This window comes from Chelon labrosus, assembly GCF_963514085.1.
Source record: "Chelon labrosus genome assembly, chromosome: 2".
Classification (NCBI taxonomy): Eukaryota; Metazoa; Chordata; class Actinopteri; order Mugiliformes; family Mugilidae; genus Chelon; species Chelon labrosus.
The window spans coordinates 32,392,837-32,417,148 of NC_140338.1; the positions used below are offsets into that span (position 1 = coordinate 32,392,837).

At 41.5% G+C, this 24,312-nt stretch overlaps 2 protein-coding genes across 2 annotated transcripts; both read right to left on the minus strand.

Moving 5' to 3' along the window:
• Positions 1-264: 264 nt before the first annotated feature.
• Positions 265-5,896, minus strand: LOC311508323 (uncharacterized protein). The gene is made up of 6 exons (XM_084573032.1): positions 5,588-5,896; positions 5,254-5,395; positions 5,024-5,132; positions 3,537-3,624; positions 2,296-2,481; positions 265-1,917 (listed from the first exon to the last, which is right to left on the minus strand). The coding sequence occupies exons 2-6, from the start codon at positions 5,301-5,303 to the stop codon at positions 1,790-1,792; spliced, it is 561 nt and encodes a 186-aa protein (XP_084429158.1). The 5' UTR covers positions 5,304-5,395; positions 5,588-5,896; the 3' UTR covers positions 265-1,789.
• A 9,023-nt stretch (positions 5,897-14,919) lies between these two features.
• On the minus strand, positions 14,920-24,306 carry pik3r6a (phosphoinositide-3-kinase, regulatory subunit 6a; the record flags this gene model as incomplete). The annotated part of the gene is made up of 6 exons (XM_084571200.1): positions 24,196-24,306; positions 20,569-20,689; positions 17,788-17,861; positions 17,260-17,374; positions 15,350-15,420; positions 14,920-15,032 (listed from the first exon to the last, which is right to left on the minus strand). The coding sequence occupies exons 1-6, from the start codon at positions 24,272-24,274 to the stop codon at positions 14,920-14,922; spliced, it is 573 nt and encodes a 190-aa protein (XP_084427326.1). The 5' UTR covers positions 24,275-24,306.
• Between the last annotated feature and the right edge of the window lie 6 nt (positions 24,307-24,312).

Here is a 24,312-nt window from a genome sequence, read left to right on the forward strand (position 1 = left end):
CTCCAAAGGCTCTGCAGCTGGTGCAACTTTGCTAAACTTCACCACCAGCCTAGCTTAAACATTAACACTGACTTTTAGAAAGTTACAGCGCCAGCTCACGTTTGGATACTGTACACAGAATAGTCTGATTTCACATGGTGCTTGAGTGCCAGGAGATAAACGTAGTTGGTTACAAACTCTGCACACCATTTGTTTCGTTTGCCGAAAATAAATCATCAGCTTTTCACAGTAACACATGTTTTGTGTGCTTTCATAAGCTGTGGGGACTCACTGTAAGGCAAAAAAATCACATTTTAATTAAATTTCTTATTAACAACATACATATGGTTACAGTAGCAACTATCACGTAATAAAGTCAAATAATTTAACAACTTGTTAGTATAAGAAACAACCAGCAAATCAGCAGATCATCTAATAAGAAGTGCTTCTGCCATGGATTCCACATCTATGTAATCTTTAACCAATGACTGTTAACTGCACCTCAGTTTAGCAACTCATATTGTAGATAGTGACATACATTTGACTATAACTTGTAGAAAAAAATAGAAATGTAGTGATATTATCACTTAATCAAAATGTTATTTCAGATCAGAAAATGATCAACAGTCTCTGTGTAATCTCTGTATAATATAGTTTTGCAATACAAAAGTGCTCAGTAAAATATAGTTTTATTTACTACTTTTTTTTTTAAATGCTCCAAATAGAAAGTGGCTGATGTATAAAGCCATTAATATGGTGAATGCTACGGGGTTCGCAAAAGCTTGTGCTCCATAACGTATCTGCTTAAATATACAGGCTTTCTTAGTTGTTATTTGATATTTTTGCCACCCTGGTACTGTTTGCGAACAGCATTTATACGTGAGGGAAAGCTTTTAATTGTGAAACTAACCGTCTTCGCACTTGATGCCAGTTATAGCTGAGGGCATTACACCTAATACACCACATCCATTACTGCATACAAATTCTTAGGTGACACTCAAGCAACTGCAGTGATTTCAAGTCCAGAAGCAGACTGTGCCATTGGAAGTGAAGCATCAGATTTGAGCAGTTGGTTTCAACAAACATTGATGTTGTTGCTAATTTCTATAAGTTCCATGACCACTTCAGAAAGTATTCAACTTGCCTCATTTTTTTTTAAGCCTCTGACCGTGATTGAGTGATTCAGCCAAAGCCCAGAAACCCCACACATCTGAGAAGAGACCTAAAGATATCAGTTTCACAGACGCTTCCTGTCCAGTCTGATGAAGCTTGGGAGGATCTGCCAGAAAGAATAGAATAAAATACCCAGATCCAGGAGTGCAAAGACTTAACCGGAGAAAGTCCAAAAAACTGCCAAAGGGGCTTCAACACATTACATTGAGTTAATGGTATACTAACAGTAACTTTTCAGTTTGAATACATTTGCCAAAATAAAATGAACATATGTTTTCATAATGTTAGTATGGATTACTGAGTACAGACTCATGTCAGCTGAATCAGTTTAAATCTACACACATCTAACACAATAAAGTACATAACTGAATGGGTCTGAATACTTTCTGAAGCGGCTGTGTATACCAGTCTGGGTACCCACTGTGTCTGACACAACACAACATGTTTGTTCAAACAGACAAAGACAATTGCCCTCCATTTTTAATTTCAACTCACGGTTCCTCTCTTTGATCTGTTCACTTCCAGTTCTGTTGTTTTCCTTCCTCTTTTTAGCAGTCAGCTATGCCCTCACACACACACACGCACACACTCTTTGTCAAAGAGCAGTAAAATGCAGGTGATAGTTTTTTTTTGATAGTCAGCCTTTCAGCACCCTTTCTTTTAACAGATCCAAGATGACCTGCCTCTCTTGGCTCTCAAGCTCAAATCTCCGCTCCCTCTCTTTTCTCTCAGCTCCCAGGCGTTCTCTCTCCAGAGCGATCTTACCTAAGAGTTAAAAGACAATGAATATGAATAAAATGCACAAATGAAGACAACACAACAGTCTGCAGCTAATTATTTCCTTCTTAATTTTGAGAGACTGTCTTTATTTGTGCAGGTCAATTTATTCTTAAGAATAATGCTTTGTTTTTCCTTTCCTTAGTTTAATTTAAATATCAGATTCTTAAAATGAAACGAAAATTCAGAATGATTATTAAATTTGAATGTCAAACTTCAGCCTTAATTTAGGTTATAAAAAAAGAAAAGTCCTTTCTACAGAAAAGAAAACCTGCACAACAGCAGGACAAATATTTTTAGAGCCAGTTTATAACATGGTGCTGTTTGGATTTAAAATCATATGATACTGCCGTGTGAAAATCTCACTCCTCTGAATCTCCAGTTCCTCTCTGCGCAGGGCAAGCTCCTCCTCTCGAAGCCGCTGCTCTGCCTCCGAGCGCTTTTCCAGAAAGCTGAGTATCTCAGAGTAGGTTTGACAGCAACACTGGCACGGCCGCTTGGCTGTGGGAGCTGCCGAAATCTCTGCCATCTCTTCGTGGCCTTCTTCTGGTTCTGTAACAATGTCAAAATGTACTCATTTCTGAAGAGTACACTCAGGTATGAGTCAAAACCCCTGGAGTTGGCAGGGCTCATCCACTGAAAGGTAACAGGTACATAATGTAAGGCTGAAAAATACTGGAGACTTAAAGAGCTGGTAACTGCTGTCAGACTGGCCTGAAAACACCTGCTATTCCTTATTAAATCATTCACTTACACCGATTAGCCACAACATTAAAACCACTGACAGGAGAAGTAAATAACATTGACCATCTTGTGACAATCCAATGTTCTGCTGGGAAACGTTTGGACCTGGCATTCATATGGATGTTACTTAGACATGTAGCACCCACCTAGACCAGACCAGGCACCCCCACCCCATAGCAATGACACTCCTTGATGGCAGCAGCCATCCCCAGCAGGATGCAGCCTGACACAGACACACAGACACACACAAACACACACACACACAAAAACGCTTTAGGAACAACTAAAAAAAAAAACATGAAGAACAGCAAAAGGTGTTGATCTGGCCTCCAAATTCACTAGATCCAAACTGATCAAGTATCTGTGGGATGATCCACAGAGGCCCCTCCCCTCAACCCATAGGCCCCAAAGGCCCCCACTAACAACATTCTGTAGCCAGACACCACAGGACACCCTCAGAAGGCCCATGTCCATTCTCTGATGAGTCACAACTGTTTTGGAGGCACGAGGGAGAACTACACAATGTTAGGAAGGTCATGATGTTATGCCTGATTGGCGTATTTAAATGATGTGATTTGAATTTATTTTAAGTAAGATAAGCAGACGTCCACAATGTTAACCATAATCAATATCCATTGCTAGTGTGTTACCATACCAGGAGTTCAAAGATGTGACACCAGTGTGCAACTATCATCCTGGCAGTGTATTTTACCCCTTTCACAGAATTCACAAAATATTGAGTCTTTTGCCTCTCACAAGACAGTAGGGGTTAAGGAGGAATGACCTCGGATGCTATAATGAACACCTTTTAACTGTGCCGTGAGTCAGTGCAGACTACACAGCATCACTGACGTCTGTTTTACCTGCAGGTGTTTGTGTGAGAGTGATGTTGGGTTTGTCCTGTTCTAGTAGAGTCAGTTCTTCTATGGCTCGATTTCTCCGCTCGTCGTCCTTGAGAAGATAAGGACAAGGTCAGTTCTATAACAAGAACACCAACGGAAAATGTGAGCAGAGTAATAGTTGTAGCAAAGGCAATAGCTGCGATGGTACCATGTGAGCAAGATACAGCAGTTCTCTTGTGATGGGAAAGGGTAACTTTTGCATATCTGACACAATCTAGGTAAATATTTTCGGTGAAAGATTTTTCATAAATATGTTGCTTAACTATATTCATTCATTCATCTTCCGTAACCGCTTGTTTCTATGAAGGGTCGCGGGTCTGCTGGAGCCTATCCCAGCTGTCATCGAGCAAGAGGCCGGGTACACCCTGGACAGGTCTCCAGTCTATCGCAGGGCTAACACAGAGAGACAGACAACCATTCACACTCACACCCACGGCCAATTTAGAATCACCAATGAACCTAACCAGCATGTCTTTGGACGGTGGGAGGAAGCTGGAGTACCCGGAGAGAACCCATGCAGACACAAGGAGAACATACAAACTCCACACAGAAAGGCCCAGTTGACCTTCTTGCTGTGAGGCATCAGTGCTAACCACCACGCCACTGTGCCGCCCACTGAACTATATTATTAGACATTTTAAAATAGTTTCTGTTTATACACAGAACCTATGCATTATTAATCATGTTTCTCCTTCTCTTATCTGATAGTAAGTCTAATGCTGTTTATTGCAACACATATCTTAAGCTTGATCATTCCATGTACAGTGCATTTTCAGATGTGAAAAGATGTCCTTAATGGCCCGAGCTTGTCCCGGTGGGCTTTGTTAAACCTCCTCAACGCGTGTAGTCTGTGTCGTTAACACACATACCTGTGTTTTGTGCAATTATCTTTTGTGTAATTTGCTGTGTAATTTTCTGGAAATATGTCCTGCGAGTTGGCAGTCACGCTGCAAGTTTATTTATGAGTGAATGCCACCATGAGGAGGAACATTGAAATAACTATGTTTTCACAGAGAAGGCTAGACTATCTGCTGTCTCTGGTGTCCAATTTCAGTTCCAATAAAGAGGTTAATTAGCAAAAAGCTACAGAAGAGAGTTGAAGCTTTATCGTCTGTGGTCGATGACAATGACAAAATAAAACCTGAACACCATGTGCAATAACATACCGTGTGCCTCTAAAAGGTAAATTAATCTGCTTTTCCATCATACATAAGATTTGGATTGTATTTTCAATGTTTTATTACTTTTTCTTATCTTCCCTGCTGCTGTCTTTAAACTGTGTGCTGGTTCAACGCTGCACATTTCTCCACTGTGGGATAAATAAAGGACGATCTTATCTCTCTAAAGCAGACACTACAACGCCATCAGTAAAAATACATTCAGTGCTCTAGAGGTGTGACTTAAGTTTATCTACTCCTCTCTGCTGAAGCAATACTACTGACACTCACCTGGTACTTTGCGCCCTCACCACTAACCAGGAGCCCCTTCTCAGCTTCCAGCTCCAAAACCTCATGGAGCAGATCCTCCTTTTGGGCATACAGCCTCTCTGTTCCAAACCTGAGCATGCACAAAAAAGAATTAAAAAAGCACACACAAATGCACTCAATCTAAAATTAGTCATGTGCTTCTTGGTGGAGCTTTCTGCTGAATTACATAAACTATTGCTGATTGATCTAACCTGCGCAGGCTGGGGAAATCTTGTTTTTTGTAGTAGTCTAGCAGCAGCATGGTCCTCTCTCTACACCTCCTGGCATCCACCTCAAAGTTTTCCTCTTGTAGGGCTGCGGTGATAATCTCACCCACACGGGCCCAGATCCGCCCTGAGCAATGAGTTCACACACATCTTAATATATATATATAGGATGGTCATGATAAAATCACACGTCACAAATACAACACCACACATTGCCCTCATTTGTCACGCTCGATGCTGCGGGTCTCTGCAGCTGGACAGTGTGGGGTTTCAAGTGGATTAGTCCTTATTTTAAAAAAAGAAAAAAAAAAAGTCAAACCTGGTTCTTTTGAGGCAAAGGGGTTTTGGGCGATAACCTCTCGCAGAAGGATGATGTCATGGCGTGCTGAAAAACGCACCTGGCGCTTTCGTGGTGTTGTGGAAGGGCAGGCAATGGAAAAACCTGACGACAGACACAGAAGAGATACATTTAGAATAGAAGTGAAACAGCTTAATATATTTTGAAACACACCAAGGTCTCACAGTGAACATAGTGAACTGAAAACCTATCTTTTACACAGATGGCCTGTTCAATATTTTCTTGATTTTTGACCCTCTTGAAATAGAAATAGATCATTTTCACATTGTCTAGAAGTGTTATTATTACAAACAGGCGACAGGACCTTTAAAACCTAATGTCCATCTACGAGTTCAGCTGGCTTAAGGTTGTATAAAAGTTGCAAGTTGTATAAAACTGACTCCAGTTGGAAAACAAACGCTTGATCTATTTTATAATTGTGGATTATTTTACAGTTTGCACAGTGTCACTAACTAGCATGCCTTGGTGGGGGGTGGAGTGGGCCTGTGTTTTGGTGCAGAGAGTTAAAGTGATGGCAGCTGTCTCAGTAGCAGGACTGCCGTTTGACCGATGACAGCAGCTCTGCCTCACACCGTGCTCAAGGGTAAGCAGCAGCCTGCAGCTACAACAGAAGCGAGAAAGCAGGCTGACAGCCCCGCACAGACCCGAGCTAAGCAACTCTCTAACGCCGAACCAAGCGCGTCAGAGGAGGAGGAGGAGGAGGAGCGTCCGTGCGCGGATCGAGAGAAGAAGCACCAGCTGCGGTTTTTAGGAGCTTTCTTTAGACGTGTTTGAAATGCGCGTTCGACGTGGAGGTGGCATTTTATCTCACCGTTGTTGATCGGCATTTCCACCACTACCCGTTCCATGTTTCTGTTCGGTGCATCCGGGAACTGCTGACGCGCACGGCACACGTCCACTCACCAGTACAGGTTCCCCACTGACGTGTAACTCAACTTGTCGGGGATTCACAGAACGGCAAGGGGGGGGGGGGAAAAGAATTAAAAAACAGGAGGCACCGCACTTCTCTTTCAGTTGCACTTACTGTGGATGACCACAAGATGAAGCCAAAGATCCGTTCAATGGTCCTGCAGAGACGGGAGCCTGAATCACTGCTGCTGTTGTTGCTACCGGTTCATTCACTGAAAGGATCTATTACTCTGAGGAAATAATACTAACAATAATATTCAAATGCAGTGATTTGAACTGAATTGAAGTCATTTATTGTCACTGCACAAAACCCCCAAAACAAGATTTCGATGTGCAACTCCCCACCATTTCCCTACATACAATAATAATAATTTAATAATAAAAGGCTCCCAGATGAGAGGTGTTTAAAAGATGCTGCTTGCTTTCTCAAGGCAGGGTGTGTTGTAAACATTGTTGTGTGTTGTAGACCGGGATTGAAGCTTAATAATTAGGACTGTGTTACAAAAAAATAATAATAATAAAAAAAAAAAAAAAAAAATGCAATGAAAATGCAGACCATCATCATAAGCCAAATATTTTGGCCAAGTATTTCTACAGGATTAATTCACTGACTGCCCGTACAGCAGCTCAGATAAACCATGTGGTGTGTAAAAATGATCAAAGTCTCAAGAGGACTGGCTGCACTGACACTTGAGCTCTGAGAACAGAATGTTAATCATCTGACAGGGATCTGTGCTACTTGTTGATTAAGAACATGCTCCGAAGATGTGGCGGATAACCCCCTTTAACATCTGACTATACACTGATAGAGACTATTGACTTATATGGCCATCTTAAATAAGGTTTTCACAGTCCATAGTCAATGTAACACTTGCAGGTGTGTGTCTTATTTTTATTTTTTGAAGGTTATATGACTCATATGACTTATATGAATCACAAATCATTTGAATGCCTCCCTCTCCCACTGACTTGCCCCTTATATTATAATATGACATTTTACAGTTCTGCTTTCTGCTGTGCCTTATCTGCACACCAGCAGTTTGATTTTACCACCAGGATTTCAGTGTTTCAGATAAGCACACATGTTGGGGTTCTGTGAAACGTGTTAAGCATGAATTGACCACTAGGCGTCGCCAGCTGGACGAAAATAATCCTCACGTACCAGAACCTGCATCTTTTGGCTGATGAGTTAGAGCTGTGCTCCCATGATACTCTATACCTTTTATTTGTACTTTTGTGTAATGGAAATGTAATGCCAAAACTTAATGAAATACAGCCCTTTGAAAAAAATTGATTTTCAGTTGCGTTGGAGACCTGCAGGCTGCAGCATGAATTTGTGTTATTTCTGTTGCTTGTGATTGGCAGAATCATTGTATTTTTGTTCATGTATGACAAGAATAGAGCAACACAACCGGGCTTGGTAAGGTTGAATATTTTTTCAGAAATGAATGGCCGGCCTTATGAAAAGACCAGTGCCAGCATCTAGTCAGAGTTTTCCTGTATCAGAAAATAAGAAGTTAGCAGTTGTTTCATTCATGTGGCCTCAACAGTATCCCCGATGTCTTTCACTCTGACTCAGATTTAACTTCTTTGTTAATTACACATTGTTTCTAAGTTGATTCTGAAACTATCCAATGTTAAACAGTTGTCCATTCTAGACTTCAGGTCAGTAAACACCTCATAGTGGCCAGTGGTTGATTTCTAAAATATATTCTTAAATAATCACTTCACATAAATGTTGTCATACTAACTAAAATTGCTTTTCTTCTACATGGTTATTCTCCCTGCAGATGTCCTCTGATTGTAATACGTAATATGTAAAATTGTTTTATTTGGATCATTTAACCGTGCTGTTTAAAATGTGATGAAATGCTGAAAAATATATAAAGAGGACAAAATCACAAGTCAGATCACATTCTAATTAAAAGCAAGCGCAAAAAGTGAAAGAGTAAAAAAGAGCATGTGGGAAAGAAGACGTTGAATATTTCTGATGAGAGCTTTGTTTCATTCATTCATTCATTCATCTTCTGTCACCGCTTGTCCTGTTAAGGGTCGCAGGGGGACTGGAGCCTATCCCAGCTGTCATCGGGTAAGAGGCGGGGTACACACTGGACAGGTCTCCAGTCTATCACAGGGCTAACACAGAGAGACAGACAACCATTCACACTCACACCTACGGCCAATTTAGAATCACCAATGAACCTAACCAGCATGTCTTTGGATGGTGGGAGGAAGCGGGAGTGAGAGAACCGACGCTGACACAGAAAGGCCCAGTCGGCCTATGGATTCGAACCCGGGACCTTCTTGCTGTGAGGCATCAGTGCTTGATGAGAGCTTTGCTGTCATATAAAACACACATGAACCTGAGGGCGCACTCACACTCTGTCATAGCTACTTTTGTGTGCAAACTCACACACAGATGACATTGCTGCTGAAATAATGTATGGAGGCCCTTTTTTCAATGGGAGGAAATCATTTTTGCTTCCTGTATTGTTGACTTTGGGAGAGAGTAAATGGAACATGGCAACCTTCCAAGTAAAGGCGCGAGCACTGCCCACGCTCTCATTACCTGTGACTGAAGTTAAATGTTGCTGTCATTTAGAGACAAAAGCGAGATGACACTGGGAAACAATGCGTCCATCTAGAACAGAACTGTACTGCGCAAACTGACAGAGGGCGATAAGACAAAAATAATTGAGTGTTTTCATGAGCAGCATATCAACCTGCGATTACACACTACAAATCATCACCATGAACATGAAAGAATAGGAAGCAGGCAGGCTCCAGCTGCCTGCACACCAGCAGCTGGCATCCTCCGTGCTCAGATGTCAGTGGACTGTTAATTAGCCAGGACACACAGTCCTGGTCCTGCTGCGATCAAAGAACTTTTCCTGTAAGTGCTTCTGAGCAGATTGACATGCGAAAGAACAGCATGAAGAGTTTTTCCTCTTAACAGCAATCTCTCAAACCTTCACAGTGTATCCTCCATACTCTATTGCTGTGTTTATTAAGCATGTGCCTGCCTTTGGGCACATTTTTGTGCTCCTTTATTTTGTGTTTACTGTGCTCTCTTGTATTCATTGTGCTGCTTTCTGAACTTTTTTAATATAAGCTTTGCTGTAATAAATAGCTTCATCCTGAAGGGAAATATTTGAAAATGAGATTTTATGAGAAAGCCTTACAGTATAGGTGCATTAAATATTAATTTGACTTCACTTCTTTGCGAGTGAGGAACAAATGTATAATTACTTATGTTTGCATTGCGTGCACAGTTTCTTTCTGCTTGTTGTATCCATGGTAACAGGTGGGTTTGTCAGGCACTTCCACGTTTACCCTTGTTATTGAATGTTACTGTTCGGTATCCTTGCAAAGAACTTCTGTTCAATTTTTATCAGCTGCTTTATTACTAACATAGAACGTTGACCACTCACATATTTCATCTCACTGCAACTTGGAAAAGGCTCTGAAATGTGAATATATAGTACATGCATTATCTGTGAATTATAGGAAAGAACAAATCAATAAAGAGAAATAAAAAATATATATATGTAGTTGTTTTTAGATTGGTTTTCATAAATGACCATATGTCTCATTTGTCAAATAAGGTTAAAGTGCATTTTTAAAGAAATAGTTCAACATTTTGCGAAATAATCTTTCACTTTCCTGCCAAGAGATGGTTGTGAAGATCGACACCACTGTCATATATATAATCCTTCTGAAATAAAGCTAGAGTCAGCAAGAGATTAACTCAACTTCACATAAAGACTGAAACCATGGGGAAATAGCAAGCTTGCCAGAAATACACCTACCTAAACAGTGTAACTTCTAACAAAATCTGAATCTGGTGGCTGATATGTGTTTTACATTACAGCTGTGACAGAGTAGAACTGAACACCTTCAGACTGGTGTCGAAAGATAAGGTTCTCGGGTTGGCTGTACCTCCTCTGACACGTAAGCAGTCTGCGTGAATTTGGAAGACATCTATTTAAAAAAACTCCTGTCTGACATTGGTTCTGAGACTGGCTTTGTGTAAAAATAATGGAGTTTACGACTGACCTTCACCATCAGCAAGTGTTATGAGGGGGAAACACTTGAATCCAGCAGGTATTGTTTGCTAGTTTGTAATTTAAGCAATCAAACTAAATGTGTTCTTGCCAAACAATGTGTTCTGGTTTACTGGTATCATGACAGTAACAGATTCACAGTGCCTACTTCTAAAGTCTATAATCTATAACTACTGTGAAATAGGCCATCAGCGGTAACTTGCCACATTAATTAGTAAGCTTGTTGCGATGGCCGTATCTACAGGTGGAGCTTAATTAAACACAGAGGACCAGGAAATGAACCAGACCACTGACTGTGACATTCATTCATTTTCTGTTACTGCGAGTCCTCTGGAGGTCATCTCAGGGCTAACACAGAGAGACAGACACTAACACCTACACCCAATTGAGAATCACCAATTAACAGGGAGAACAGGCAAACTCCACAAAGATGGCTGATGGCTTCAAACCCAGAACCTTCTTGCTTTGAGGCATCAGTGCTAACCACCACACCACTGTGCCGACCCAGACCGTGACATCATGGGCGGAAATAGTGCTTTTTTATTTAGTTTGTGTATATGTACGTATATAAATTCATGTATATAAATTCATGTATATAAATTCACCCTTTTGTCTCCTTTGGCAGATCAGCTAGCTGAGTTATGATGTTGTTTTTGTTAGCTGTATTTTGAGTCTAGATCTCTTAAGCGTACCTATTTTAAAGGTCGACTACATTGCTTGAGCTTGTTCGTCAATTATTTTTGTGTTTTTGGGTAAAGTAAAAAAAATGGGTTTTACTTTACTTGTGTTCCATAAAGATAAAGCCAGTTCAAAGTTGCTGGAAAGATCCAGTTAGTAACCACTCAAACTGATCAGAAGACTTGTAAAAAATGTGTCCTATGAAGTCTGCTTCATAAGAGCCCAGATATCAGAGAGGGTGATGAATGGCTATTTATTTTAATAATGAGGCAGAATCTTAAGAGTGTATTTATTTCATTTGCAGCTTCAACTGAGTACATTTAAGAACCCTGATCATTATAAAAGCAAGTCTTGTCATCTCCTTCTTCTTTCTATTTCACAACAAATGCAGCGTTGTATTCCAGTCCAGTTGGTTACACGACCCGACCAAATGAAACAAGAAGTTAGAGTATACCATGAAGTCACAGTAACCATGGTAACGGAGCACTGACGGCTACTGTACTTCTCATTATCACAGTCGTGTTCCTAGGAACGGAAACATGCAGAGGTACACATGCTGCACATATACACACATACTGTCCTGAAACATGTACAAACACATATTCCCTCTATCTGCTCATATACACCGTGAGCTCTAGGTGTACAAAATAATGGCATTTGAATGACAGCCCTGCCCTTTAACGCAGTGTTCACTTAGAGATGGCCTTGTGGGACCTCGCAGCGTTCCCACTAAGGATGACTCACAGTGAAGATTAGACTCCCCTCTAACTCTGTGCCCTCCCACTAGCTTTCTCTCTTTTTCTTCATATCCCCAGCTTTCGGCCACTTCAGCCTCTCTTCTTTTATTATTCTCTCTCTGCTCGCTCTCCTGCGACACTGTCAATCTCAAGAGGCTACGTGTTCTCTTCCACGTCTCCAAGAAATTTTCCACATAAAATTCTTGCATCCTTGTTCGACTTGAGTAGGGACGTGGCACAGCCTCCAGCTGCAGCTGCTTTTATGTCTGAAAGACTGAAGAATACAAACGTGCCACATACTCAAAGTCCTAAATGAAAAACAACTACTGCTTAGATGGTAACAAAATGCAAAGAGTTCTATTTATTCACTGTGCAGCTCAACTTAGAAGGGCAGCCTATGCAGGATAAGATACTTTTTATGATCTGATGATCGTTAGCTGTGTAGTGTGCAGCTATCACCTGCTCAATTAACCACCATTGTCTTTTCAAACTGCATTAGTCCTGTTCAATCAAATGGCTCACTGTCATAACGCTCAATACTCAGTATTTCCCTCATCCGATTCTTCTTTTTTTTTCCTCATATTAATTAAACTTTTCTACCAGCGCTATTAAATACAATAACTCAGTAATATTTTAGTAATATTCTATCTGCTGCAGCAAGCTCACTCACACCTGGATGGTGGTGGAGGCTCAGTGGATTCCTCCGGTGCCTTCAACACCATCCAACCTTTGTTGTTGGGTGAGAAGCTGTGGTCGATGGGTGTTGGTGCGTCCACTGTGTCCTCGATCACTGACTACCTGACAGACAGGCCATAGTTCGTGAGTTTGGGTCATGACATGTCTGATGTGGTGGTGAGTGGTGTGGGAGCCCCACAGGGCACTGTGCTTTCTCCGTTTCGTTTCTCCAAGTGACCATGGACAACAAACTGAACTGGAGGTCCAACAGTACAGCTGTGTACAAGAGGGGCTGCAGCAGGCTGTATTTCCTAAGGAAACTGAGGACCTTCAATGTGTGCAGCACGATGCTGGAGATCTTTTACCAGTCTGTTGTGGCCAGCACTGTTTTCTCTGCTGTGGTCCGCTGGGGGAACAGCATTGCAGCCGGTGACGTCAACAGACTGAACAAACTGATCAGCAAGGCTGGCTCTGTCATTGGCTGCAGACTGGTGGTGGAGAGGAGGACACTGAAAAAACTGTTATCGGACTGGATAACCCTGACCAGCCTCTCCATCACACAATAGACAGACAACGGAGCACCTTCTCCAGAAGACTATCTATCTATCTATCTATCTATCTATCTATCTATCTATCTATCTATCTAATATTTGCAAACATCTAAATCCCCTGTGGACCTCTATGCCAGTGTCACACATTGTTGCTTGGTGATGCATGACCCAAACCCTGTGACAGTGCAGGGACTGATTGATGGTTAAACTGAAGAGACACACGTTACTATGTGTCTATCTCAAGGAATATTTGGGAAGAAACGATAAAACCAAGAGAAAGATTGACAGAGGACTGTTTCATTAAAATATTCAAACAGCAACTAGTTAAATCTAGTTAAACAGCAACACATTTACTTCACCTTTAACTGTTTTGTGAAAAAAGATGACAATATAATTCTTCTTCCTACCTTCCATTTGGTAACCGTGACAGCCATAGTATATACCATATTTCACACCTTTGAAATACATTCTCTCCAATCAATCCAACCTTCCTCATTATCATATTGCAAAGATATGGGTTCTACAAGGTTGCTATGGTGACTAGTCTTCTTGGCAACACAAAGGCCTGCACCATGGTTTAATTGGACACTATATGCCTGTGGCCCATGTCCTGTATGTCTGATTCACCGTCCACTAGCCGTGGTGCTGTGGCAATGGGATAAAAAGCTTTGCTCTTGGAATGGAATGCCTATGATTGATAGTTGTGATGAGCATGTCTTTATCCCTAAGGTGGTATAGTTCTGCATCGGTCTAGTGGTCTGCAGCGTCAGTTGAGTGCTGGTCCCACTTTAATTTATGGAAACATGTATATATTCAACTGAAAGCAGCCAGTACCATATGGACATTAAATTTCCTGACACAAGCTCTACAAACAGATATCCGCACATATGCACCAGATAAAAGCGCGTTGGTTCCTAGATTGTCTTTCTTGTTGCTGTCAATTCCTATTCTCCTCTTTTAAATACATGTCTTAATTACAGCAAAACTCAAAAACTACATGTATGTTATATGTATGTGAAAAAACAAAACACTGCATCACGATTTATTATTATGTTGTTGTTAAAGGAAAATGGGATGTGACAAGAGGAAACACTACTTCTTCTTTCACAAACCACCACTTTTCAAAAGGTCATTCCCATTAGGATCTAGTGTCCTCCAAGCGGAGCCTTCGATTAATGTCACTTTCATTAGAATTATCTCCTTAATGCTAATTATAAAGTTCCAGCAGCGTCTAGACTGCCCTGCTGACTCCTGCAAAACAGCTACTTTTATAATGAGGAGATGACAGCTATCACGGCTCAGGGAAGTTTTTAAATAAAAAGCTTGTGGGGGAGCAGTGGAATCCAATTAAAGTGTATGCTACACTGTACATGCATGGCTTGTGCGATGCTGCTGCTGTCCTTCAAGCCCTGTGTGGAAAAGGGAAATAAATACCATATTCTGGGCTGAAGGAAGAGGAACAAGAGGATAAAAAAAAAAGTGAAATGAAACACAAGACTAAGTTGGTTTCTGGGATGGATAGTGAATCATTTTTGGAACAGTGAGAAAAATCCCTGCTCCATCCATGTTTCAAAGTCTCTCTTGGGCTGAATAGCTGAAACTGGAAACGTCAACTCCTGTGTGTGGTCACCGGCCCCTTCGTCAGCCCCTCAGCAGCAGGCTTTTCTTTTGGCTGTAGTCTACATGATGGAGCATGTGAAGCCACAGCATTCCTTTAGGAGGGTGATGCCTGTCTTGGTGAAGGGTGAAGAGGTCTGCTGAGCCCTGGTTGGGGCCCTTCTGGTTGGTACACCTGGAACACAGAAAAATCACACCTTCAGGAAAACATGAGAAAACTGTGTGATGTAGTGTATTATGTGTGGCAGGAGGCTTCTGTGTATATGATTCTGACTCTCAGCAAAAACAACCAGTGTATAAAAAAGTACAGATAACTAACGGCTTTACTGTAAAATGCAAACTCATATTTTTTTCCTCAGTACTCCTATTTCTATTTTATAGTCAGTCAGCCAGTTTCATTATTCAAAGCCCTACTGCATAGTTCCTCTGCATTTCCAGTTATTCACGGACACTTTCATGGAAAACAAAGAATAATTTTTTGTGCATCAGTACCTGTCTTCTTCATATTTCTTGGAAATTTGGACTTCAGAAAATCTGCCATTTCTTTATCTTCTTCTTTCTCCCTGCAGAAAAGGATAAAGACTGATATAAAATACATGAAAATCCATCAATACATAAAACCTGTAAATACTATATTTTGATGTGAATCCCTTAAATCACAAAATCAAAAGAAAACTGATCTCTGCTTCACACTGTTTGGAACTGCCCTCTGCTCCAAGGGTAGTCTTAATTCCCATATACCCTTTGATTTTGCAGAAGCAGATTGATGCAACACCTTCCCCAGACACCGACTAAATAAATATAAAAATAATAAAAACTCAGAGAGCTTCTATTGACGCATGTTAGTATATTATATTTGGTTTTGAGTGTGTTATAGCTCTATTCCCCTGAACTCCTCGGGCTACATTTTTGCACACTGATATCTAACACATGAAGATTATTCTAATTAAAAAGCCTGGTGTAAAAACTGCAGACAGATTTTTCTTCAGATGGAGAGACATGGTGGAAAAAAAAAGAAGAAAAAATAACAAAAGACAGATCTCTATATTTGTCAGCACGGACAGCATGGCCTTGAGCGCTGTCATATCCTCTCCTCTCCTCTCTCTGATCCATTACCGCACTGCTGTTCTCTGGCTTCCTGCCTCTCACCTTCCCAGCAGCCCTTCAGCGCCTTCACAGCACGATGTGAGACGCTAACACCAAGTGATGTTCACACAAAACTGACACTGTTTGATGGAGAGAAGATAATAACTAAAAACATGTTTTTTATGCTACATCTGCTTGTCCACTGTCATGCCAGATCAGATGTGTCACCGGCCGAGCCTTTCCTTTTTAGGACATTGGTCTGAATGGGTTAATGTGTGAGTGTATGTGTCGCATGAAATCAACACCACTGTCCATCTACAGCATTTACAAATGTCAAACACAATGGTGAATGAACTGTAATGTGAAGCGGTGAAGCGAAATAACTCTCTCCCTCCTCCTCACTGTGGAGTTCGTCTGGACATCAAGCTAGTTATGAGTCAGACTATTGTAAGTGAAGCTAGCCTAAGCATCCAAAGGTTTCCCTCAGAACCACCAGTCTAGGAAGAAAACATTCATCAGTATATTTCCTATAGCATCATGCAAGGCATATAGGTATGGATTACTAAGACCTCAAGCCCTGACATTTCAGAGCTAGTTCACATTCAATATTTGATTTCAGTACAATACCTCTCGCTGCAACTGCAGTTAGTCTCTACAATGTAAAGCTTCCCTTATTCCCTCCACCCCAGCATCTATCTGTAGGTTCTGAGTCTAGCCTCCATTGAGACACTGTCTCCACTGCCTTGATGGGAGGTAATTGGGACATTAATTCTTAATATTTTCATAATAACCTGTTTCACATCGGTTGGCTGACTGACGAAACCTTGTTTTTTAAGCCAGTGGAAACTCGTCTTACAGTGCTCACTGACGCACACAGACACATGTTTAATTGAAACGGCTCTCTGCTGCGTGCCCTGGGGTTCACGCTCTCGTAGCAAATGAGCCTCAGGAAATGCTCTGGTGTTTTCATGGAAAGCAACGGGGCGGCTTTGTGGAGACATGCATATGCATGATGTGTGATGTCAAGCGAGAGTCAGATTTATCAGCGTTAGTGACTGCTAGAGATGAACGAATGTGTGGCTCAGTGTTAATGAAGGTTGATCTGAAATAGCATTACCAAAGATCTGTGTCGCTGCGCCTGAAAAACACTTATCGACTTTTTACCCCTTGGGCAATTCCACAATATAGCATGGCTGCTGTATGTGCACGTCTTCTTTATTTGGTAGCATTGTATTATCAATAGTATTTTATTTATTTTTTTCATATTTAATTAAACAAAGCACATATTCAATGAACCCACAGAGGTAAGAACACACCTGAGTCGTTCAAACTCCACATCGTCCACCAGAAAGTCTCTTGTCTCAACCAGCTTGTGGATCTGCTGCAGAAGTTCTTCTTCTTTCTGCCGGTCCTCATTGGACTTGTCATTGTCTGGATCATAAAGGATGATTATCAATATTGTATGGTTGCAAAAAAAAATTATAACAAGACTAAAAATATCGAACACAGAAAAATGAACTTGGACAATTATTCACAGTTAAATATAAGACCATAAATAAAAATGAGTCAAGCCAGTGCACAAGTAGAAGACAAACAGATCAGTTTGATACCACATACATCAAGTGGAGCTGGAGGCAGCAGGTGATTAGCCTAGCTTAGCATAAACACTAGAAGCACGTGGAAACCTAAACTAGTTATTAAAAAAATATCACTGACTAATTAACACATTGCATCTTGCCTGGCTAATCCATACATTTTTAGAAATGTAAACTTGTTATTTTATATGTCTGTTTCTTTAAGAATTATTCAAAGAAATTTAATCATCAGCACCCCAATGTATTTACCTGGTACTGACACTAATTTGTGTAGCTCCTTCTTCAAACGAGTAATCTCTTTACACAGCTGAATGTCATCCATCCTGCTCAGGAATGACGGCAAAAAAAGACACACACAGACATTAAGACACACTTCATGTGAGTTCCAGAATGGTTATGCAAGTGACTGTAGGATTTGCGTAGAAGAAACATTAGATTTTTTTTGAAGAAAGGTTTTCTTGTCAATTACTCTAAAAGGTGGTGTTAGAAAGGGAAACCTACTATTTGAGGTGAGTCAGATTCAGACTGAGATGTATAAAAGCTCATTAAGAAACGTCTCCATTATTATTTAACTGAATTAAAATGTAAACTAAAAAGGAACTGGCTGTACATCATGCAGAAGAGTGACATGTAGCACTTGTTGCTGTCAGCATGACCGGAATGTCATTTCAAGAACCATCCTATGCTGTAGTGGTTAGCACTGATGCCTCAAAGGTTCTGGGTTCAGTGTCCAAAGACATGCTGGTTAGGTAATGAGTAATGGGGATATTGCATGTTCTCCCTGTGTCTGCGTGGGTTCTCTCCAGGTACTCCAGCTTCCTCCCACTGTCCAAAGGCATGCTGGTTAGGTTCATTGGTGATTCTAAATTGGCCGTAGGTGTGAATGTGAGTGTGAATGGTTGTCTGTCTCTCTGTGTTAGCCCTGAGATGACAGCTGGGATAGGCTCCAGCCCCCTGCAACCCTTCACAGGACAAGCAGTTACATAAGATGAATGAATGAATCCTATGCTGCACAAAACACCGTGGTTTTTGTAGAAATTAAAGAGGAAAACCCCATGTTCTCTGAGAGTATGTCGATGACGCACATCAAGCCAGGCTAATTTCATACCTCCTTACCCCACCGCTCATATTGCAACATTTTGTAATGACTACTAGTAACCCCCTTCAAATTCCCATAAAGACACTACACTGTGTTCTGTGCCCCCACTCCCTTAGATAGGATAACCAGTGGGTATAACTGGAATCTGGTGTGTAATCTTTGCTCAGTTCTCAAAGGAACAAAAATGAAATTCATACAGAGAAAGCTAGATATTGATCTTACATTTCACTCACAAGATGATACAATCTTTTCTGAGCACAGATCTCTGAGGCATGTCTGAGGCAGATAGCTTTGTCTCTGTCTGTATGAGGCTCTTTCAATGGCCCTTCAAGACACTGGATCATTACTGACAGCGAGGTGGGGTGGAACACCCTCTGCGCCTTCCTAGTCACGTTATAGGCCATCACGCGATGGCTGCTTCCCAGAAGCCGAATATTTTTAAGGACCGTACACATGCAGGCTCAAGCAGGGTCAGATGCACGCTCACACGCATGACACGCATTCATCACTGTCAGCAGAGCGAGGGCCTCGCCGCTCCTCACGCTTATCCACCTGTCATGTTAGATGCTTTCCTCAGACGTGTAGGTGGAGAAATGGAACTGGTCTGGAATACAAATGATACACTTTCCTTAACTTACCAGAAGAAAAGACACCTGAGGGTTTGTTTGTTTGTGGCCCCTGGGAAAAAAAAAGGTGCTTCAAACTGTGACCAAAGCCTCAATCTCCATATTCTGCCTCTCCACCTCCTCCTCCTCCCGTGTCTCCCATTTTATCTGCTTGTTTCTCGCTTGCTACTCCGCACACACCACTCCTCGGATTCCTCCCTGCCATCTGAGCAGTGCTACTGCCTATCTTTCAGACGAGTGTATGAATAAATATCCATGCATTAGCGTGCTTACTGGGAGCAAAGATGGAGCCATTCAAATTTTAACTCCGGGGGCCAGCTTGAGGTGTGATGGAGAGAAATGAGAGGAGAGAATAGAGGGCCGGGTGATGCGCTTCTGATACCAATGTGCCTTTAATGACTTGAACTGAGCAGATTTGAATGGGTAAGGTCTGACTGCTACAGGTCTTCGGTGAGGAGCTAGTTTTATTGAGGTTGGTGTGGTTGGATCAATGCACTGTTCTGACCAGTAATTTACCGAATCAATTCAAGCTTCATTTTGTCCCCATTGACTGTGAAGGTCAAGAAACCCTTCCTGATGTCATCCTGAAGTGCAATTTTGAAGCCCAGTCAGGTGTCTTTTGCTTTTGCTATCCTAGCAGAGCATGACACTGCCCAGCTCAGAGGTCATTAAAAAACGGACGACGGCAAGATGAATGACACCAAGGCAAACAGCTAGCAACTTGTGAAGTTGTGCCTATTTGAGCAGTGGCAATTTTTGGAACTTGGTGTTTGCTTCATTTCTCAGCCCTGGAGAATGGACCTTGTGTGTCCCACCATGTCTGATGAAGACACGTAAACCAATCACAAATAACATACAAGTGCATTCATACATAGCATCTTTCAGTTTAGAACATTTCCCAACTATATTAATGCTAATCCGTCAATTAGTGTATTTTCATCAATGTGTTGTTGATGAATTGATCAAGTACTTTATTTCAAACTGAAACACCCAGACAATTTTGAATCACTGGTTACTATGAAAGCTTAACCCAATGCCCTGTGGTCCATCACCAACAATAGGTTGAAAATTCCACGTGTCCAACATATGAATGCTCGCAAGCTGACATGCTAGTTTTGTGCTATGCTCATATATCACCACCCACCCTCCACAGCCCTCATTTCTGCATTTGTCAGGTTGACAAAAACTCACTACATCTGACGTAAAATGAATTCACACATCCTCAGTAAAGTGAATTGGCTGCAAGCAACAGTCATGACACTGAATGAAAACGCTGGTCTTAAGTGCTGGTATTAAGTCACTCACATGTATCTGAGCTCTGACTCCCTCCTGACCAGGACATCTCTGATCCTCTCAATCTTAAAGAGCTCCCCCTCAATGTCATCCACGGTGATGGTGGAGTCAGCCATGGACACCACGTCGTCCTCTGCTAGAGAAAAAGACAGGGATTTTAGTCTTGCTGCATGTCGTAAAAGACCATGCAACATATCGACTGTACTGTGTGTGATTTTCTTTATTAAAAGGACTTTTTCAACTGTCTGACAAAACCCATAAAGAAACAGGCAGACACGTACACACAGAGGAGCTGATAAAAATCATCTACCCCGGCACTGCAGAACAATAACTGAATCTGCATTTTAAACTGTATAAACAGCTGCCGCAGATGCAGCTTGAAATTGGTGTCTGATGAGGAGCAAAGCAGAGCGTCACAGCCAAATTACAATGTGTCAGAGGTTGGCACGACTCACTCGGCTGTCCCCCGACACCTGCACACAACACACGCGTATGCTCACACACAGACAGTTTAAATGCATAAACCTACAATGGTGGTTCAGCCCAGGAAGAAAGCCAATATGACTGTCAGTACCCTGCACTGGAGTTTTGCCCACTCTATCACACGCCATCGATTATCACCTTGTGGCATCTGTGGCACTGAAATGCTGCACAGTACTTTTGTGGATGCAAGATGCACCAATAAAATAGGTAATTATTTCTTTTACTGAACACTGAAATGGTAGTAGATGCACACATTGGCTTTGTTTCAATGCCGTTAACTAGCCTGTATACTGCACAGAGTCCCTTTATGACTTGATAAAGAGTAATTGAACATCATATCTTATTTAAATCCCTCTCATTATGCATGTCACTCCACACATCATTCCCTGGCTGTCTCCTTTTAACTGCATCCTGTTAAACATAGCAGATATTCTACCACAAAAGCAAAACGGTACTAAACTGCATGCTCTGCTAGACTCAGCCAATATTTACAACTATACGTGGGCTTGCTCCACATGGCTCTGTAATACTTGTTAATGAATCTGTCCCTGGACAGATTGGTGAGGCATTTCACACAACCGTAAACTGTGAGCAGCAAAAGCAGCTGCACTAGAATTAAAACCATCTGTTAAATCAAACATTAAACCGTATGCACCCTCATAGCTCATTAAAACAGTTGATTTAACTCCAGGAAATCACCTCTTCCTGCTCTTGAACTGTTCCATTCAGCACCGTAGCAGTTGTGGGTAACAGTCACTTCCCTGCAGAGAGCTGCGCCACGTGGGGGCTGAGAGGGACATAATCAGGGAGATACCATAGCAGAGCTCTAGTATGTAATCTCTCTGCCAGTCTTATTTAACATTTGGGAAGGTAGAGCTAACGTGGCAGTGCAGGTGAATGCAGGTGTCCTCCACATACGCAAGGCAAAACAGACAACAAGTGTAACAGAAGAAGTCAGATTATGTGACTACATGCCGGTGAGAGCATTAAAGCTTTGTTTGCAAGCCAACAACTGTCGCCTGCTTTGTATGACATCCTGAAATGCAGGCAGACATCATCACAGAGACGCTCTCTGTTCTCTGTTACTATGACAAATCTGACTGACGTCAGTGTAGCGTCAACACAACCTTGACACCTCAGAGGAGAAAGCACTGCCTGTTCTGCTGAGGAATTAAACTGCTAATATATTATTTCTCACTCGGCAATAGGAAGGTGGAAATTATATCCACTTTCTACAAACAAAACTGAATATTAACTTATATGCATCTGAGCTGTTGTGTACCTTTCTGTGTTAGTAATTTGTGGCTGTTATCTGACTTTGAATTAATAATTTGACCTTTGGAGCCATTATGTTTCACAAAAATGTTCTCGGTTGCTGCCAGCAATCACAAAATTAGTGTTCGGCTTGTTCCAAAAACTCACGCAAGCTTCATTAATGTTTGGGAATTCCCTTGTAGCTGACTAAAACAGGGCTCAGATACTTCTAGATGCAATAACTGTTTTTTTTTTCCAACTGTGTTGTTCTTGCCATGAAAATTTGGAAACCTCTTTAGTAAAATGAAGTACTGAATCTGAACACATAGATCCGGTTGTTGCATAAGTAAGGACAATTTTGGCACAAATCTACAAAGACTGTTTTTGTGGTTCAGACTTGATTTGAGACTTTGGAATTCAGATGTGATGGTAAAGGTTATGTGAGGAGACAGTGAGTGAAAGAAAGAAAGAAAGAAAGAAAGAAAGAAAGAAAGAAAGAAAGAAAGAAAGGCACTAGACTTCCTGTTCCTGGGTGATCACATCAGCACATTCATACAAATCATCATTCACAGAAATGCTCATCGTGGTCTTGGTTAGCCTATTCTCACATCGAGGCAACATGTTTTGCTGCAGAGGTTTTTTAGGACAGGTTATTCTGCTGCTGAGCGGTTATGACTCATCACCAGACCCTTCTGAAACCTTGCCTGCTCTACACCTTTCTCACTCTCTTGCAGTTCATTTCTCTCATTTGCCTCTCCTAGTAACACCCCACACCTCCTGCACCCTGCCCCTCTCTCTTCGTCCACGGCCCCGGAGATGTGAATTACAGCAAATTTGCTCTCTCTTATCCGAATCCAACCCTCTCTCTCATGCTGCCACAATACGCTTCATGCCTAATGAGGCAGAGGAGAATATTGACAGGCAGCTCAGCCAGATTGGAGACCAAAAGGCACAAGAGGATGAAAGGGGACGAGATATGAGGAGAATAGGCACATTAGTTGTGGAAAATGGGAGGGAGGAGCGAGGTGGATGAAAGAAGTGTAAAATAATTTGAGCATACAACAGACAGGAGGCTTAACAGAGAGACAGCAAACGTGGATACGCTTCACACAAATCACTCAATACAGTCATTCACATAGCGATAACATGGGACATCAGGAGTGTAAATGAATAGCTACAGAAATGAACAGCCGTTATTCTGATTAAAAATTATTTTCTATTTCCAGTTTGTCTGCAGTCAGGATTCACAGCTTTTCTTTGATTTATATCATTGTAAATTCATATTTGTTTGTGTTTTGGAATGTTGCACGGATACCTGAAGACATGTTGTTCACTGGCTTTTAAAGACTGTGATGTGACCAAACAGTTCACAAGGGGAAACTGGGGTTTATATAATGAAAAGAATGTTGGTTTCACACCTAGCGCTGCACCTTCAACAGTTGTGAACACAGTGACACAAACCATCTCACTGACTTCTGACCAGAAGCTGAAGCTTTGTGTCACCAGCGTCCTGCAAACATGTGGCTCATTATTCATCATTTGAATGTCACTATGCCACAGACCCTCACTGTACTTTCACTCAAGCACGGGCACAGAAACACACAGACACTGATAAGGAGGAGGCACCTGTGGATTCTTGACATTTTCAGAGCTGCATCCTGTTAAGCAGAACACACTGATTGCCTCTACTCACCATGAAACAATGGACCAGATAAAAACCTGTCATTCTGTTCAACACGTGTGGAATATTTATAGAGCATGCACTCATGAACCCTTATTAGAATATCTTTTTTTTAATCACAGATTATGAAATGTCCTGTTAAATCATTATTTAGACAACGTTATGATAACAAGGAATTACATCAGTGATATTTCTGTAGATAACCTGATATGTTAAACAACCTGGTTTGTTGGTGTCTCGGCTCCACTCAGTGCGCTCCAGTGAACCATACTGATGAGAAGATCCTTGCTTCTTCTCCATCAATTCAGCAGCTGCTCTTCTTATCTCTCTACGCTTCC